At 32.0% G+C, this 21,118-nt stretch overlaps 1 protein-coding gene across 3 annotated transcripts in view; it reads right to left on the reverse strand.

Moving 5' to 3' along the window:
- Positions 1 to 1,114: 1,114 nt before the first annotated feature.
- Positions 1,115 to 21,118, reverse strand: part of LOC105348832 (uncharacterized) — a 51,926-nt gene continuing 31,922 nt past the window's right edge. Inside the window, exons 1-10 of one of the 3 annotated variants that reach the window (XM_066088763.1) lie at positions 13,010 to 13,112; positions 12,512 to 12,589; positions 12,240 to 12,389; positions 11,994 to 12,115; positions 11,751 to 11,904; positions 9,675 to 9,785; positions 9,357 to 9,548; positions 5,388 to 5,678; positions 5,179 to 5,275; positions 1,115 to 2,227 (exon numbers count right to left, since the gene is read on the reverse strand). In XM_066088763.1, the coding sequence (XP_065944835.1) occupies positions 1,795 to 2,227; positions 5,179 to 5,275; positions 5,388 to 5,678; positions 9,357 to 9,548; positions 9,675 to 9,785; positions 11,751 to 11,904; positions 11,994 to 12,115; positions 12,240 to 12,389; positions 12,512 to 12,566 (1,605 nt within the window). In that variant the 5' untranslated portion in view covers positions 12,567 to 12,589; positions 13,010 to 13,112 and the 3' untranslated portion in view covers positions 1,115 to 1,794. Of the gene's footprint in view, positions 2,228 to 5,178; positions 5,276 to 5,387; positions 5,679 to 9,356; positions 9,549 to 9,674; positions 9,786 to 11,750; positions 11,905 to 11,993; positions 12,116 to 12,239; positions 12,390 to 12,511; positions 12,590 to 13,009; positions 13,113 to 13,404; positions 15,239 to 15,633; positions 16,000 to 16,418; positions 19,092 to 19,991; positions 20,083 to 20,195; positions 20,460 to 21,118 lie in introns of those variants that run through there. The other 2 variants (XM_066088759.1, XR_010715019.1) reach the window with 2 other exon arrangements.

Here is a 21,118-nt window from a genome sequence, read left to right on the forward strand (position 1 = left end):
CGTATAGCTTTGTCAGTTCCAGATGACAGGTGGTATGGAAAGCATGACCATATAAAGGTAAATCATGATTAAAAAGGAATTTATCATATGATAAGACATACTTCATATCTGAAAAAACTCCCCTAGCAGAAAGGAAAGTGCTACAAATAGACATAATAATAGACATAAAACTGATATGCATCATCAATCACTATTGAAATACTTTTTTTAATAGTGGCTGAAATGAAAGGTATCCCTAACCTCTATTGAAATTTTTTTATTTCAATAGTGGTTGAAATGAAACGCATCCTTAACCACTATTGAAATAATATATTCAAATAGTTGTCGTAATGACGTACATCCCTAACCACTATTGAAATAATTTATCTTAATAGTAATATTTATAATAATATTTATCAATAAATAATGATTCATTATACGGGGGGTTTGAATAGAAGTTCTGGCAATTGACAATATGTTCACTATCATTTAAATACATGTAATATACAATATTCATAGAACATGATATGTCTGTAAAAAAAGAAACGTAAAGAAAAAAAAAATTTCAAAGTAATACTTATAAAGATATTCATTCTAAGCTACGATTGAAAAATAATTTTAATAGTATATGTACTTCAACAGTGTCTGTAAATTGATTTTTAAAATGGAATACATCCCGGAACAATATTTGAATAATTCATTTCAATAGTGGTTGTATTTCAATAGTGGTAACAATGTGATTCTTCAAATGAAATACATCCCCAACCACTATTGAAATAATTTATTTCAATAGTGGTTTTATTTCAATAGTGGTTGCAAAGCGATTTTTCTAATGAAATGCATTCCCAACCACTATTGAAATAATTTATTTCAATAGTGGTTTTATTTCAATAGTGGTTGCAACATAGGGCAGAAGAGGGCTAATTCAAATAAAACCCAGAGACAATGAAGTGTTCGCGTGTTACTTAAATGCGCCATAAATAAACAGGTGCGCGAAAAGTCATAACATAACCCAAATTCAACGATACGCAATATATTTATTATTATGATATTACGCGGTTGATAATATCATTGAAACAAAGTTTACTAAATGCTAAATTTATTTTATATATTTTAATTAATGCCGCATTGATGAAGTTTCCCGGTTATTTCTCATTTCATACGTCAATAAGAAAAAAACAAAAACAAATTCATTTCTTTAAACAACTTTGATATATGGATAAATCAACAATGAAATTCTTAAATATTGGTATTCAATGAATATTGAATTAAATCATAGTATTCAGTATATAAATCATAGTATAAGATGAGTGAGAAAATCAGATACCGTTAAGTACCGTATATCCGTTTTTTCCGACTGTCACAACATTTGCGAAAATATGGAAAATATATACTAAGATTTTTAGTTTGCGTCAGTCATTTTTTGCGAATTTAAAAGTGTCTTTTAGAAAAAAATAAAGGATATAATTTCTGTGTATTCAATATTGTGCGATTTTAGAGAGATCGCGAATAATGCGAAAATTAGATCATCCCAAAAATTACCGGATATACGGTATGTAATGGATGGACAACAATGCAGCTCAAAACCCGAGTTAGAGTTCACAAATTATAAACAAAATTGTCAGAAGAACCACAGGTTTAGAACGATTTGTAAATAGGAGAAGTCTTTTAATTGTGTTATAAAAATTAATGGTTTAGTATGTACACCTAAATGTGTGATATTCAGATAAACTACTTGTTCCAAACCACACTACATACATTTATTAATTTAAAGCTTTTTTGATAAATTAAATTGCAAAAATACACAGATATCGCTCAATTAGCAATATCGTACGCATTGCCAGTCAAAAGATTGTTGGGATGTGAATTATATCCATAATGTTCACTTGCATCTTGATGTGAATAGTCATAAGAAGCATCTTCTTCCTGTTTTTTGTTGTCTGTATTCGCCATAGTATCATATTCAGACATATCTCTGTTTATAGCTGCTGATGCATGCTGATAGGTATCTTCCACTTCCGGCTTTCGTGATGTCTTGTCCCTTAGATGGTCATAAGCGCCATCTTCTGATTTGCTGTAAGGACTCTCACTCGGTGAACAACTTACGGTTTGTATCTTTTGAGAACATTGTTCTAATACAAAATATGATTGATTCTGAACAGGATTTGGTTTGGAATCAACATTTGTCTTAGGAATAGATTCAACTTCCGCTTTTGTAGTCCTATCCGTCTTCGTCATTTTACTCCGTCTGTTATAAAATCATTTGACACTAAACATTTCATTGTTCAGAGATATACATGCTTTAAAGTATCATTTAACTATACAAAACAAGCTTATACAGAGTATCAATTTTTTTTGCCACGTCATGTTTTTTTTTTTCGCGAATCGGAGTCTAGAACAGCATATAAAATCTACGCAAATCATTTTCACTATTTCAAAGTCATAGGGAAAATGTAATTCACGATTGTTCAAACATGTAACATAAGAGGGGAAAAAGTTCCTAAATTTTCATTCGTAATAATGAAAAATCCGGACAATGAAAATATTTACACGATTTCCTTAATGTCTGATAATTATCAATAATAATATTCAGAGATGCAAACAATCATAATTCAAAATATCATGAACCGTTTTATATACCAGAAGCTCAGGTATAATTGGACATAGGTTTACGCAATAAAACTGACCACTTTCACAAGCTTGTCAATGGATTATTAAATAAACAACAAGGCTTACATAACTATTATCAGGCGTTTGTACTCCGATCCCACAAATTTCTACCTCTGACTAAACTAACTGAACACAGTGCACTGTACTTTTTCTTACCTGTTTACTTTATGACTTTATGAGGAAAAAGGGAACTCTATTGCAAGAAAAAAACTTCAAATTTACGCTAATTCATATCCTGCGATTCGGAAATCATCGCAGACAAAGCGGAAATCTTAAACACGCGGAAAAACCTGATATACGGTATACACCTGTTTACAAACATTTGTAAAAAATATTTTAGGAGCCGCTTTGGGTTTGTTTTGCGGAAAAACTACAATTGCAGTTTTTTTATAACAATATGTCAAACACCGACCGAAGTTTCCAAGAAAATCGAACATCTGATTCTTTCTAGGGACCATCTCAAAATACGGGAACATTTACTTCAGGAATATGTAGGTATGTAGGAAATCGTTATTTTCCGCACTTCGACGCAGATTTTAAAATGCTACAATTGCGATTTTCCTCAAGTTGTAATGTGTGTTTATTAATACAATATTCTACCATATATGTAACACTAAATTCTACGGTCTGGTTTTTCAGGGGGGCCATCTCAACAAATAAAAAAACATTAAATTTTGGTATTTATTAGGAGTATTACAAATGTAAATTGGTATAATAGATTCATTCAAAAATTAAGAAAAATTATCCAGAGGATAATATTATTCCTTGTTTAAAGTTGAAAAAAAACGTACGATTTTTTCCTTTTCCTTTATGTTATTTCTTGTAACGTACTACGTCAAAGATTCATTTTTATCATGATGTCATAAAAGCACAATGGCAACTCTGACCTACCGTACAACGGAAAAAAATCGTTAAAAAAATAAAATCTTTCGTTTACTCAGGGTTTGGATTTTAAAATATATTTTTACAAAGTTCAATATCTGAAGTCCAAAGTTGTTTTAAAAACACAAAATGACAACGTTATTAACAAATATCCATATTGATATCCATGATTTGTTTATTTGAGGAAGATATGCTCCGACAAAGGTAGATTAAAATTGAAACAGAGGAAATTCGGACTAATTTTTTCATTTTCTTATTTTCTCTAAAAATCTTTTTGATGCCGTGTAATTACAAAAGTTAAGTTTTAATATGTTTTTTCATATCATTTTACATATTTTATGGTTTTATTTACTCGTCTATAAATTTATATTACCGGCTGGCGCGCGATTGGAAAAATCTTTAAAATACATAAAATCGATTTAAGATAAAATATTTCAAAATTTTGATCATTGACCTTATATAATGTTAATGACAGCATAATACAGACAATAAAAACAGTTTTAGGCAATCAATGGTTTGGAGCTCCTAATAGTAAGATTTTGTAAAACTCGATCAAAAATGGGTACAATTTTAGAAATTGATAAAGGAAATTCGGACAAAATCAAACTTAAGATATCAGCTTAAAACGATTCATTCAAATACAAAATTAGTAAAGCTATTCGTATTTTATCATTTCCCAATCTACAAAGTGTTTTATTATTTTAAATAATTAAAAAATAAAGAAAACCTTGAAAATGGTGGACAATTTTGACAAATATTGACAATATTTTTAAAAAAGATTTAGAGGTCACTAGCAGAAGAAGTAGGTCATTGACCTAGTTATTTGAAAGTGAAAAATAGCACCACAATAATGGGGCTACAATGATTAATAAGTAGTTTTTCGATCCTATTAGTGGATTTTTTTCGCCCCTGAGTAAATGTAATCCTTAAAAAATCTAAATACCTCATCGGTATTTTGTTTATTGCTTTCAATTTAATAAATGATATCGAAAAAATCATACAAGGTAAAAATACACTGTATTTTACTGGAGAGCGCAACAAGTATTCCTTTTAAAGGAATGGTCGGCATGAAATATCATTGGTCATCTGTGTTTATATGCAGTAAACTATATATATATATAGCACCGTTTTATTGATTTCCGAAATGGCAAGGCAAGAAGAAGTTTTACTTTTAGTAGGCGAATTATACTTCCGACCAATATTCCTACGCATATGTGGAAAAAAAACGTGATTTGAATCATTATGTATGTAACTCTATATATGTTTTATTTTCAGGGTAGACGGATAAGATTACTGTTTTAGTAATCTTCGTCTAATTAAAGATTTAAATAAGGTTGTCATTGCATAGTAAATAAAATAGTGCAATGCATGCGCAAATAGTTAAAATTGCCGGATGCCTCATATGGACACAACTGTGAATGGCCGAAGCCGAAAACGTGCGCAATGAAAACTGATATCGGTGTCCTTAAAAAGTATTACTTCCGAAGTTTTCAGGAGTTCAAATTTTGATTTGATTATAATTAAATGGTTTTATTTTATCATATAATTATTTTTTTTACTTATCATTGATCGAACTGCCCAGTTTTGATGATACTTAATTGCTCTATTGTTGATGGTACTCCAAAAGGTATAATGAAAAATAATTACCTTCTATAAAACACCACTCCCACTGCAGATAAAAGTAAAATGATGATACCAAAGATGAGTGGTAAAGATATTTTCAAAGCTAAGTCGTTACTGGCACCTGAAACAATTAAACTCAATTACATTTCGAAATACAAACCCATAAAATCCAACAATGACAAAATAGATCCATTTTTTGTGCTTACTAAATGATATATTATACTAGTAATTACTTGACTTTTGGTGTGTGTCTTTAATCGATGGCAACTTAGCTTCATCGCAATTTTCAGTGGTAGAATGTTGAGCTAATTGTTGTTTTGCTGTCAAATGATTCGACAAAAAATTAAAGCTCTCATGTAGTGCTGTTACATTTCCTGTTTCTTGGCGTTGGGAAGTGTCTAATATGGGTTCACAGAATATGGAACTAGCTGCCAAATCATAGCAGGTTTTGAAACAACAGTTGTTATTTGTACACAGTTGGCATTTCAGAAATGTGTCTGTTTGATTCTCGTTTATTTCCCATCCTTTGATTAAAAACAAAATTATGTTTATTATATACACTATTCTTAATTTATACCTAAAAATAAGATTTGTTTCCTGCATGACAATTATGTCACTGTCAAGGTTTAAGTGCCATTTAAGAATTTGTATAAATTAATCTCCTCTAAATAGGAAATAAAAAATCAAGTTTATATTACATATCAATCCAGTGGTAATAATGATAATATGCAGAATACTACTCTCTGCATATAAACATAAGTACGCCATATAATTATTTACAGTGTATATACTGCAAAACAATTGCCGGTTACTAGTATGTATAAGTTATCTGTTTTTTTGTTAAATAGAAAAAATGTAGTTTTTATAAATACCACTTGTTAAAACCACCGAATGTTTTACCAAAGATCAGAGTCACGTGTTTTCTTTTAAGATTTATATTTACAAGCTCTGCAATTGGATCAGCTACACTCAGCTGCAGCCAATTATAAAACGGAGCTCATCACCGAGTTTTCGTAATGAAATCCGCCAGGGGTTTATGGGGAGCAAAGTGGACCGAAAATCCTTGGCTAGCGAGGATGCGTAATAGAGAGGTTAAGCATTTCAACGTGTACATCTACAAGTATGTTTACCTGTACAGGTACCAATAATTGGGGGTATGTTTAATAAATTGTATGTGTAAGCAAATATGTAAAATAATTAAATTTAACATTTTCAATAAATTCAGGTACACTCACTGCCGTCCTCAGTGTATCGTCTGCTTCACATAAAACAACTTTTGACGTACACAACGTGTATATTTTTATTAAAGGTACTTAAACACGATTTGATTTAAAAAATTTCAAATTTGATTTTTCCATTTTCAATGTTTATAATGATAAATATTATGGAGGGTAATCGTGTTCAAAAATCCAGACTTGTAAACTTGTAAATCCATATATATGCAATCGTGTTTGCGTGTAAGCCTGAGTATAAATGAGTGTAATTGTGATCGTATAACCTAAAACACTCGGACATTAACACTTAAAAGTTTACCCCGCAGGCCTTCAATCTAATTTTTCCACAGATGCAGCTGTTAAATGCTGTTCTTTATCTAGAATCTACATGTAACCTGCCTAGTCTCTGCATTTGTATCTCCGTTTTCTGAAATAGCACGGCTGACATGTTACGAATCGAGAAATGTAGAGTCTACAAGTTTGTCGAATTTTGACATGACCATATATGGACACAGTGACGTCACCGATAGAAAGGCTAGCTGCAGGTAAAGGCAAGCCGTAATCGCCGGAATGGGGACGGAATAAGTAAAAAAAAATATTAGGTAGGCCTATAATCATATTACCTCTGGATAACAACCTTTTTTAGGAAGCATGATTTTTGAAAAATAAATTATGAGAATGTATAAAAGATGCGAGTGAAGAATTTGATCGGCTTCAGATATCTTCTTAGAACTGGAAAAAATACATATAATGACTTTGTTTGAAAATACATGCAAATATTTATTAGAGTACATGCAACAAATTGTTAAAGTATAGAGCTCGGCTGAATAAAGAAAATATCTCCAAAAGCATCCTTATCTCTACCACAAAGTTGAAACAAGACCCCCCGCCCCGGCAAAAAATTACACGGGGTCGGCAAGTTGGTCAATTAAATAACTGAGATGCAAAGATATCAATAAGAAAAACAAACAATATTTTAAGACATTGGTTTTGAGATTTTGATTAATATGAGACAAAAGAAGCGAGCCCACCTACCCCCTTAAACAAATTAACAAAAATTAAAAAGATAAGGCTAACTGTCGTGAAATTATAACGTGTAAAATTATTTCTAAAAATGTTTCATTTGGCATTGTCGGCAATAAATGGGGAAAAAAGCCTATGCAGGTTTAATTGGCATTTTTTCAAATCAAGCAATTACCGGTATTACGGGATATAAGTATTACTTCCTGAATGTCGGTTCAATACAGACTCACTTAGTGAAGTTGGTTGATAAAAAAATTCCGGAGAGCAATTATATATAATGCATCTTTACAGTCACTTGTGAACATGTACTGTTTACCATAAAGCAGCTACCTAATTTTGTAAAATGATCGTCAGTAGAGTTTATTTTAAAATATTTTTGATTAATTTAAAACTCTACCAGTTCATAAACGATCAAATTCATCTGACCCACTCCCTTCCTTAATTTCAGAAATCAAAATAGTTTAGCTGAATATTATGTTTTATCCATTCCAGCGATTACGACATGCCTTTTCCCCGCAGCAAGGCAGTTGCCATATAAGGTCTTGTCAAAATTTGACAGACTTGTAGACTTTACATTTGTCAATTTGTATAATGTCAGATGTATTATTGCCGATTCTGAAAATACAAAGCAGAAACTCCGGTTTGAAAGTGTGTAAAGTTGAAGGTTTGATTAACTAATGAAAACAAAAAAGCTGCAAAATGTGCATCATACGAAGGAAATGAGTCAAATCTTACATGTGTTTATACCGGAGTTTTAAGGTTACATGATCATAATTGCACATTTTTATACTGAGGCTCACACACCAACACGATTACATATTCAGATTTACAAGTTTACATGTCCGGATTTTTAATCCATAAAATATAGAAGTTTATAATGCTATGTCATAATGTGCATGTCAGATATTAATGTATAAGCAAGATACAGAGTTCATTATTTTTTGTTTTTTAAAACAAAGCTCGACTATTGTCATTTTTTTTATATGTTTAGTATTGGTGTAAGTTTCAATCAAATGGTTCTTTCTTTTGTTGATAATAGCAATTATGAAGATATATAAAGTATAGTGTGTTGTTTTACGTGTCATTTTGTCTAAGAAATGGCAATTCTCTACATTACATTTTTTGTAAAAAAAAAAAAGACAATAAGACTCGAGGTTCGTTTACATAACTATTAATTTTTACCTCTGTATCACGCTTGTAACTTTAACATTCAATATTTTGGTCAATCATTTAAAATGCACCTGTAAACCATTTTATTCATAAAAAATAAAAAAAAGATTTCTGATCTCAAATCGTGTCCAAGTCCCTTTAAAATTGCGAGAAGTTTTAATCTCCGTGCTTTGATTCTAGACGTTTTGTACAACTTTTAGAATTACGCAGTACGCAGAAACCATGATGTAATACTCATAAAACTAGGGGAATCCCCTTTTAACACATACTCTTACGCGTACAAGGTTAAATGCTTAACATTTCTTGTAACTGAAGTATAAATACTAAATCACTAGCTAAAGCACTGGGTATGCTAAGTATTACAAATCGGCCCTATCGTCATCGTGCTATTGCACCACCACTTCATCTTCATCGCATCATCGCTTCATCGTCCTAGCAATATAGCATTATCGCACCATCGACCCAAACGTCGATGGTGCGATGGTGCGATAGTAAACTACCTGGTCCTATCCGGATTCAATACTAGATGCGATTACATGTAAGTTACGCATTCAGTCTTTTTACTAGTATGTCATAAATTAGTCTATAGTGTAACTTAGTAGAGGATTATACCAAGAAGGACCCAATTTCAATTTTCAAAACTAAATTTCCGGTTCAAGTATTTCAGAGTACAGATCGGACGAACTGTGTCAAGAGAGTTAGCCAGTCTACCCAATTTCGTTCTTCATCTAAAGTTTGAATACTATAGTATACAAGTCTTAGTGTAAATAATAAAAATAAAATTTTGATAAATACCTTGATCGATACTTGTGTATGGTTGTCGTGCCACGCCTATCCAAACAAGCTGTAGATTATGAGGTATACGTTCACAAGTCTGACGTGGTTTATTCAGATCAAAGTCTCCCCATAAATAAGTAGATCTTTTTGATGTTTTACATTGTTTCATTGATAAAGTCCAATTACTTGCAAAATCATTATCTGGTAGTGCTACAAAATGTAAAATAAATAATGAATAATCACCTTAACTCAATATCTGATTACCATTTCCAATTTATTGATATACAATGCATTTAAATAATAATCATATAATTGGTACTATGAAAGCAAACTCACTCATATTTTCACACACTTTTTGAAGGATTAGGGAACATTTTTGTGGAATAAAGCGTTTGTCATCTGGAGAGCATTGTAAACTTAGACATAATTCAACCGAGTTGAGATTAACTGAAAAAGATATATTGTTAGTACGAATTAATAATGTTGTTCTAATGTATACATATTTAATTATTGCAATGCAATATCTTTGATCTTATCAAAATAGCGAGTGGAGCTGGCCAGCGCTGCGCACCGGCAAGCAAAGCGAGCTATAGGAACCAGTACTCGCGGGAAGGAGAACAAACTAATTTACAGATTCATCAAGACATTTTTTGGGTCCACATTATGCTCTCTAATGTTTTCTCCCGTGGTACCATGCCAAAAGTGGCTGACATTTAACCCCTAATTTTAACAAATGTCGTCAGAGTGATCTCGCGCTATAGTTCACGCGATATATTTAGAGGTGGATTAAACATCTGTACAGCGTGTACTAGCTTTTTCAGTATAAACTACGATACATGCCTGAGGGGATTTGTTTGTTTTGTTTTGTTTTTTTTGTTTTTGTTTTTGTTTTTTTTTTGGGGGGGGGGGTTGATAGAGATATTATATATATAAAAGCAAGAGCCGTGCGTACTCTCAAGAGCCATGCGTAAGGAGGACATTTAAACAAGAGGCCCATGGGTCACATCGCTCACTTGAGGAACTTTAGGTATGATAAAATCCTGGGCCAAAGTCTTAACAATTATGAAGAATTATCTGGCTAATTAGTTTCTGAGAAGAAGAGTTTTAGAGATTTACTCTTCATATTTCTATGTAAAATATTGACCTCCCTCCCCAAATTGTGGCCCAAAACTACTCCCAGGGGTATCATTATTTTCACAACTTTGAATCTACACTACCTGAGGGTGCTTCCAAACAAGTTTCAGCTTTCCTGGCTGATTAGTTTTTGAGAAGAAGAGTTTTGAAGATATACTCTCTATATTCCTATGTAAAACTTTGGCATCCCCCTCCAATGTGGCCCCAACCTACCCCCAAGGATCAGGATTTTCACAACTTTGAATCTACACTACACAAGGATACTTACACCCAAGTTTCAGCTTTCCTGGCTGATCAGTTTCTTAGAAGATTTTTAAAGACTTACTCTATATATTCCTATGTAAAACTTCGACCCTTCATTGTGCCCAACCATACCCCCTGGGTCATGATTTTCACAATTGTGAATGTACACTACCTGAAGATGCTTCCATACAAGTTTTAGCTTTTCAGGCGTAATGGCTCTTGAGTAGAAGATTTTTGAAAAATTCTCAACATTTTTAATTAATTTCTAATTCCCCTTGAAAAAGGGCATGACCCTTAATTTTCACAACTGTGAATTCCCTTTGCCTAAACATGATTTGTGCCAAGTTTAGTTGAAAATTAACCAGTAGTTCTTGAGAAGATGTTGAAAATGTGAAAAGTTTACGGACAGACGGACGACAGACAAAATGATCAGAAAAGCTTACTTGAGCTTTCAGCTCAGGTGAGGTAAAAAGCATTTAGATCTAAACTAGAAAGACTAAAAAAAAACTTTTAAAATTTATGAAAATATTGTACATTATCAAACCATTAAACTGGAAAATGGGAAATTACACACCTACAAACAACGACCGGGAGCACAGATACAACGCACATGTATGTGCTTAGATTGCAAAAATCTAATTTTAAAAAATTATAAACTAGGAAAAAAATACAAGCAAGATAACAACAGGGTACTAAAGAAAAATAATACTGAATTTATTGTTTACAATTTCGATCAAATTAAACACAAATTACATCATACAGACATATTAATTCTCTCCAAGAATAAAAAAGGTCATAGGTGAAAGCAATACTATCAATGTTTTTACGATTTTTCTCTAAACTTAGAAATATTATGTACTTCTCTCTCTCTCTCTTCTCTCTCTCTCTCTCTCTCTCTCTCTCTTTTAAATTCTTTGATACTAGTTGATAGATGTCAAACTATCACCAAATTGACAATGATGCAAGGTATGTGTAACGTGTTCTAGCCGTCTCGCCACAATGGTAGCACCGTAAAACATATTATGAATAAAATACCTCTTTGAGTTTTATAAATGTTGTAAGCCTTTTCCCCACCACAATTGTCTAAATATATATCCTCTGAACTACCTCCACATTTAAAGTTGCAATCAGAAGCTGGAAGTCGATTGAATTGGGGAATATTGTGATCAATGCATAAGCATTTATTCATCTACAGAAAATAGGAAAATGGAGTCATATTTATACAGATCGAATCTGGTTAAAACAAAAAACTGTCTCTTGTGCATTACGTATATCTACCTTTACAGCAAACCTATGAATTTTTTCATGATGACATTTTTCTTGACACATTTCAACAGAACTTTTGGTCATTGTCATCTCAACAACTTCCGGTAGCGACTTGATGGAATCGGGATAGCATCCTTCAAACAAAGCACATGGAATTTAATCCACTTAGGTATGTAAAAATTTACAGTTGTACAAATGAAGGTGATATTGAATAAGAATGTTAACTAATAATCAAAGAAAATAAACACCGGTAATGACCTAATATGTTTATCCAAGGTGTCAGTCTACGATATACACCTGTCCAATATGGCTGGTCACTTTTGTCTCTCTCTATAGTCAATCCCTGACCTATGCAGTGATTCTGAGCATCAAACCAACTATGTTGAAAATCACCCGTTGGATTGATATCTGTTCAAAATAGAAACGAAACAACAGTTAACGTCAAATTTTGGGGGAAGCATCAAATGTTTAAGTCATGTTTAAAATGCTTATCCTAATGCTAAAGGCCATTAATTTCTATCTTGGTTTACCTGTGAAAAGTGTTGTCGAAAATAAAAAAAAATATAACTGGTGTGATTTGTCCATGATTTTTGTTTTTATTCTGGAACCTAAAAAGAAAACCAATACGTGCATATATTCACAAACCTTTAACATGAAATACTCGGCAAATAACGGTCTTTTCGCAATCAAATAAAAACGACGATGTAAACGAAACTGACATATGGGATTATATTACAATATATTGAATATACGATTATGTCTGTTCCAATGGCATATTGTGGGTATTATCGATGCACAAATCCAGTTTGACATACATTTATGTAATGAATGCTTAAGTGTCAGACATATAAACAATATTCCTCTTGCTGTACTTTTCCGATTATTGTTTTTTATGTAAAAACTATCATTTGTTATGATCGTCTTGATATTGATCCTGTAGTAATCCAAATAGAAAGGGTAATTATAATGGTATAAAAAGAATGTACAGATAAAATATTATTGAAAAGCATTAAAAAATCAAAACGTACCGTTCAACGGAAACAATTAAACCAAAATCTTCCAGAAAGAACCACCTGTTGCAATATTAACATAACAATTCGCCAGGACAGACAGGATATGTGTGTTCTAACTTTTACTTCCTTGTTCGTGAACAACACTCTGGGGATTCCCCTATTTTTATTGATTTAAAAGGGCCTTTTTTAATTTGAAGATTTTAAAAAAGAGATATGTGTCGTATGCATTATTGTATACGTATATATGTTGGTTTAAAAGGACAGTGATCAAGACCTATAATATACAAGTTAACCAACAACAAATTCTTTTATTTTTTTAATAATTCAGCAATGAAACAGATCAATCTAATCATGTACATCTACACAGCTTTTTATGCATACAATGTTTACTACATTATTAAATTGGGTCAACATTCAGTGAACATGCCTCTATATACTGCTAATGCATACTGAAGTGCCATACACATACTCATTATCTGTTGTTGTAATATGTCGATTATTAAAGTCACCAACTTAAAAAAATAATAAATTGCTACGTTTTGCTTTGTGCAAGGAGTAAAGTTGCAATAAAGAGTGTTCAATATATCTTATACATGTGGTGTATGGACTACTGGCTCTAAAAACCATGTCCGTGTGAAAATTACCTGTCACACCCTGTGTTTTCACTGTCATCCCCTGTACATTCCCTGTGTGCCCCTGTACAGAGCCCCTGTATATCCTGTCATCCCCTGTGTGCCAAAGTACACATCCACTGTGTGCCAATGTAAGCCCCTGTCATCCCCTGCACGCCCATGGTATTCCATATAAGCCATAGAACTTCCTGTGTATGCCCTTGACATCCCCTGTAGGCTTTTGACTGTGTTTTTTTAAATATTTTTTTTCTTAAATCAAGTACTTAAATCACATGTATGTGTTATATTTAGTCAAATTTTGCAATCACCAGCATCAAATCACAAGACACACTGTTATCATTATTTTGAAAATTACATGTTTTAGTGATTGATTTTATGATGATCAAATAAACATGCTAACAACTAAAGACTTGAGATTCACCGGGTGTAAACCTCAGGTGAGGGCGGGGATTATTTTTGATATTAGGTGTGAAAGCTCTCAGGGCATGTAGTCCTTTAGAGTTCGGAAATATCGCTACTCCCTTATGTTTGGAAAACAGACATAAAAAAATAAAACAGAGTGAATTATTTATTTGTTTAAATTGTCTATATATATATGTACACTTTACTTATGAATATCTTAAACCTATGAAGCGTATGAATCTGGGTATTAAACAATAAAATAGAAACTAAGATCAAGCGCGGCACATGGTTTAATTTTGTATATTTCTAAACATATAGGTGCGCACTAAAACCAATAAATCAGTCAGAATGTAGAATTTATACGCAGCCATGTTACGATAGAGTATACCTTTCTTCTAAATTTTTTTTAACCCAGTCTTTGGTTATACCTTTATTAATTTCCCGTTAATAGCAAAATAAAGCTTCAATAGCTTCAATAAGGTTGCCAAAGAAATTAATCTAGTATGTTTGTTTAAAATGTTTCTGACCAGTTTATTGGACTCTTAACTTGAATTTAAACTGATGATTTATTCTCATAATCAATTTCAAACCTAATTCAAACTCTCTCTCTCTCTCTCATGATTTATCAAATAAGACAATGGCTGACAGCGAATATGAGCGATTTACATGAACTTCATAAAGACTATTTAATTGTATGCATCATTACACTGGGCAAAACAATCAAAATATAATGTAGCTGCTCCTTTCATTATTTCGATCAGTGTGTAGTTATCGCCACGCGCTGATCATGTTGTGTTATTATGCGCTATAGCTCAGACAGGTTACATGGCACAGAACATTGCAGATTTCACGCACTCCTCCACTTTTTTTTTTTAACAAATTAATGAACACGGTCATTTGTTTAACTTCATGTGATAAAATAAACGGTTTATCGGAATACAAGTGTATCTTGGTTTTTGTCAATGTTGAACCAAATTTATTCACGTTTGTAACAATATTTCCATCTATGAAATGCAAAGAAAATAAAGCATCGTCTAACACATGAATGCTAAATGTAAATATTTCAAACTCGGAATTAATTAAAAGCTATTGATTTACTTTAGCGAGCACTTAAAGACCGTACAGGGGATGTCAGGGGCATGTACAGGGAATTAAGTCGCTTACAGGGGGTTACGTAGATGTCGTTATCAATACATAAACATGTATTCATCTACATAAAATAAGAAAAATTAAGTCATATTCTTACAGAGAAAATGTCATTGAAACAGAAAACTGACTTCAGTTGTATTTTGTGCAATAAGTATACCTTTACAGCAAATTTATCAATGTTTTCATGATGACATATTTCTTGACACATTTCAACGGAATTTATAGTAATAGTCTTTTTTATTACATCTAGCTGTGACTATCTGGAATCGTTATAGCAACCTAAGACAAAGCACACATATTCAAATTCATTAAGTCATGTCTATGTATATGTATGTATGTGTATACAGTTGTAATGCTGGTCAAAAACAAACAAAAGATTAACTATTGATCAGAAGATAATCTTGATATTAAGTAAGCATATGTACAGGTGATATAATATATCAAATAGATATTAACCTAATATATTTATCCAAGGAGTCAGTCTACGGTAAACACCTGTCTAATATGGCTGGTCACTTTTGTCTCTCTCTGTAGTCAATCCTTGACTTTAGCATTGATTCTGAGCATCAAACCAATTAAGTGGAAAATCGTCAGTTGAATTTATATATGTTTGAAATAGAACAGAAATTAAAAAAAGATAAAATCAAACTTGTGAGAAGCTATAGGCTAATGTTTAATTTATACTGAAAATGCCTACATATCCTAATGCTTAAGGTTATTACAATTTACATTCTGATTTACCTGTGAAAAATGTTGTTGTCAAAAATATTAAAAAATATAACTGATTTGATTTGATCATGATTTTTGTCCTTATTATAGAGCCTAAAAAGAAAAAATAATACGTACATGTACATGTATTCACAAAGCATTAACAATAAATACTCGGCAAACAACAGTCTTTTTACAATAAATAAAAATACAATGTACACAAACCTACACATGGGATCATATAACAATACATTGAATAAACGAATATGTCTGTTACATATTGTGGGCATTATCAATGCACAAATCCACTTTGACATACATTTATGTAATGAATACTTAAGCGTCAGACATATAAACAACATTACTCTACCGGTACTCGCCGATTATTGTTTTTTAATGTAAAAACAATAATTTCTACTGATCGTTTTGATTTTGATCCTGCAGTATTTGAAATAGAAAGGGTCAGATTAATGATATAAAAAAGAAATCTACAGGTGAAATATCATTGAAAAGCATTAAATAATCAAACGTACCGTACAACGGAAACAATTAAACCAAACTCTTCCAGAAAGAACCACCTGTTGCAATATAAACATAACAATTCGCCAGGACAGACAGGATATGTGTGTTCTAACTTTTACATCCTTGTTCGTGAACAACACTCTGCGGATTCCCCTATTTTTATTGATTTATAAGGGCCTTTTTTACTTAAAAGGTTTTAAAAAGAAATATGTGTCGCATGCATTATTGTATACGTATATGTGTTGGATTAAAAGGACAGTGATCAATATTTGTAAAATACAAGTTAACCAACAGTCAAATCTTTTATTTCTCATAATTCAGCAATGAAACTGATCAATCTAATCATGTACATCTAAACAGCTTTATATGAATACCATGTATACTACATTATTAAATGTTAATATTCAATGAACATACTGAAGTGCCATACACATACTCATTATCTGTTGTTGTAATATGTCGATTATTAAAGTCACAAACTTAAAAAAATAATAAATTGCTACGTTTTGCTCTGTGCAAGGAGTAAAGTTGCAATAAAGAGTGTTCAAAATATCTCATAGATGTGGTGTATAGACTACTGGCTCAAAAAAACCATGTCCGTGTGAAAATTACATGTCAAACCCCGAGTTTTCACTGTCATCCCCAGTACATTCTCTGTGTGCCCCTGTACAGAACCCCTGTATACCCTGTCATCCCCTGTGTGTCCAAGTACACATCCACTGTGTGCCACTGTAAGCCCCGGTCATCCCCTGCAAGCCCATGCTATTCCATGTAAGCCATAGAACTTCCTGTGTATGCCATTGACATCCCCTGTAGGCTTTTGACTGTGCTTTTTTTAAATATTTTTTTTCTTAATTGAAGAACTTAAATCACATGTACATGTGTATGTGTTATTTTTAGTCAAATTTTGCAATCAACAGCATCAAATCACAAGCCACTGTTATCATTATTTTGAAAAGTACATGTTTTAGTTAATAATTTAATGATGATCAAATAATCATGCTAACAACTAAAGACTTGAGATTCACCGGGTGGTAAACCTCAGGTGAGGGCGGGGATTATTTTTGATATTAGGTGTGAAAGCCCTCAGAGCATGCAGTCCTTTAGAGTTCGGAAATATCGCTACTCCCTTATGTTTGGAAAACAGACATAAAAAAAATAAAACAGTGACTTATTTATTTTTTAAAATTGTCTATATATATATGTACACTTTACTTATGAATATCTTAAACCTATAAATCGTGTGAATCTTGGTAATAAACAATAAAATAGAAACTAAGATCAAGCGTTCCTGTTCCTTGTCTTCAGTATTTACATTTGAAAGATTTAGGTCTAAGAAAAAGGAGAGGACAAAGAGCGCACTAACCGGTGATGCAAGCGGCAGCGGCAGCATACCTTGGATGGCGTGTTTTACCTTTTGCCGAGAGTTTATTTACATCTTTTTTGGAGCGGATGATGATTTCCTTAGCATTGTTAAGTTAACAATTATTTTTTCCGTATTAGTCTGGCAGGAAGATGCCTGGCCTGTTTTGACAGCTGCCTTGGCTTTCTGAAACAGCAGGGCCCTGCGTCTTGTAAGAGCCTCGTTGACGAATATTTTGTAATTGTTCGTCGGGATTGTGTTGAAGCTTGTAAAGCTCATCTTGTTCTTAAAAACAGCGGCATGGTCTCGATATCTAATGAGGCGCACAATGATGTCCCTATGTCGAGAACCTTGTGGAGGTCCCAAACGATGTGAATGACTAATGGAATATCGGTCAAGAGTAATTTCAGAATGTAGTTGTTGACGATATTTAGAACAAGTTGGTCAGTATCTTCATTGTGTTTGCTTAGGAATTCCAGAAAAAAACTTTACGTCACTGAATATTTAATTTGACATTCCTATACTGTTTTACTGTTTGTTCTTTACTGTTGTATATTCTAATGATTTGGAATACGTTTTGGTACGAAGTCGGTATAATTTGCCTGGTAAGGGTGTTGATCTGTGAAACGTGACGTCATCAACTGATAAAAGAATACCGGCATATATTAAAAAAAAAATCCATGATTTACATCCACGGTATGTTGGACTTGGTTTGATAATTAGGGTATCTTTCCTATTTTTACCGGTTTATTTATTTTGTAAAATAAAAACCTGGAAAAACGTACATGTAATATTTTTGCTATGTAATTGCAATGAAATTAAGCAACTTTTAAAGGTAAAATTAACTTATACTATGACTTTTAGTAAAATGTTTATTGATAGTCTATAATTTCAAGCAGCATTTTCTTAGAAATTGTTATTCCAATGTTTGTCGACAGGTACATCACATCATTAAGTTTCATTTGCATCTTGACGTAAATGATCGTAGGTAGCCTCTTCTTCCTGGTTTTTGTTGTATGCAATGGTGTCATACCCAGACGTACATGTATCTCCGGTTTTATCAGTTGAAGCGTTCTGATATATAATGTTCCCTTCCGTTTTACCCTCTTGTCTGTCCCTTTGATAGTCATTAACACCATCTTGTTTGCTGCGTGGACTCTCATTTAATGAATTACTTCCCTTTGATATTTTCTGATAGCAGTGTTCCAATGCAAAAGATGGGTTACCCTCGGAAAAATCCAACTCTGAATAAACTTTTTTCTTAGACACAAATTTGACATCTGCTTTTTTAGTTCTATCAGTCTTCGTCATCTTACTTCTTCTTTGAAAAATAAATTGATGTATAAGTGAATGATATGCTTAAGTAAAACAGACATAAATAATACGACTTAAATAAAACAAATATGTTTATAATCAAACGGTACATTTGAAACCTGGGGTCATCAAAATTTCATGTTTTTATTTACCGAGATCTATATATTTTAAGAAAACCATTTACTTTTCATAGATCTATAGAAACAGACAGAGCTGAAATCTAGAACAGTTCTAACTACTTTTTCGATCGGTCGAAACCTTCAGCAATCTAAGAAAAAATCACGGACTGCACAAATAATTATGATGTTAGACTCAAATTCTCACATAAGACGACTTAATATTTTTTTTAACAAACTGATATGCATATACAATGATTAACTTATCTTTACTTACTCTTTACGTTTTATTTACTAATTCTCTTAAAGAATTATGTAAATAAAAAAATAAACAGTGATATAAAACATTAAAAACGGGTAAGCAGGTTATATATTTTTCTGCAATGTCACCACCTTCATATCCGTCATGAGCTAACAAAGAAAGCATTTAATTGTTTAAATGAAATAAAAAACCATCCATTTCCTGTGTTCCAAATTTAATCCATTTAAAAAAGTCCTAATTTTTTTATTTTAATTATTAAATCTATTAATGAAACTTCCCCAAAAGTGTTGAATTAAATTCATTTTGTTTAATTCAATGAAAGTGGGTAAAAGTTTTGAAAAGAAAATGATGGTACGACTTTATAAACCCCACAAAAACAAGCACATACATTTCATGAATATAAGCATAATACCATAAAAGATAAACATTATATACTTTTTTTTAGGATATCGTCACTTATATAACACACCAGGTTATGCAACAATTTCTAATGTGTTTTATGGAACTCTAAGAGTTGTAAAATAATTACCTTTTATACAGCACCAATCCAACTAAACACAGAAGTAAAACGATTAGACCTACGGTGAGTGGCAAGGTTATTTTAAAAACTAAATCGTCACCTGAAACAATATACAATTACATTACAAATTTATTTGATAACTAAAACAAAACTTTTGACTTTTTGTCAAAGTATATCAACATTTTTAATGATTATAAAACAAAATATAATCACCTGATTCACTCGTTACTGAAAACAGGTCTCTATCGTAATTTCCAGTAGTAGATACTGAACTATTCGATATAAAGTTTGATGCCGAAAATCTTCCCACGGACGTTGGTACATATTCCGTTGTTCGGCTTAGGGAAGTGTTCGATATACTTTGACAGAATATGGAACCCCTTAATTGATCAAAACAGGGTCTAAATAGGCAGTCGTTATTTGTGCACATTTGGCATTCTACAAATGTTCCTCTTTGTTCTTCCTTTACTTCCAATCCTTAGATTAAAAAAAAATACAATCTTTATAATGAAAAACTTAAATTATTCACACGTTTTTCTTAATGTAGAATAATAACCAATAATTATTTTTAAAGACGCAATCAGTCATAGATCAAAAGATCATGTACCGTTACAAATACCAGTAGCTTAGGTATAATCAGACATCGGTTTAAGCAAGGAAAGTAGCCCTTTTAATTAACTTGGTATTGTATTATTGAATAAACAACGAGGCTTAAATACATGTTATCTCGCGCTAATTCTTCGTACCCACAATATCTACTTCTAACTTAACTAACTAAACACAGATCACCGTTCCGTAACTTACATGTTTACCTTTTAAGGAAAAAAACTCATTAAATTTACAAGAACGTTAACAACACTTTGTATGAAATTTACGCCAATTGTTTTCCGCGATTCGGCAATCGTCGCAAACAAAGTGGAAATTGGATACTCGCGGAAAAAATCTGATATACGGTATGCGTTATTTATCCTTTCTAAAAACAATATTCCAGACAAAATAGTTAATTTGGCCAGTAACTTTTGTTTTATACTTTTTAGGTAATGAAATAAATCTCCACTTTATTATAAAATTAAAAATAGCGAAAGTATCATTATCACTTTAACAGACAAATACTTGAGCTAATATCTCCTAATTAA

Source organism: Magallana gigas, chromosome 1, assembly GCF_963853765.1.
Source record: "Magallana gigas chromosome 1, xbMagGiga1.1, whole genome shotgun sequence".
In the NCBI taxonomy this organism is placed as follows: Eukaryota; Metazoa; Mollusca; class Bivalvia; order Ostreida; family Ostreidae; genus Magallana; species Magallana gigas.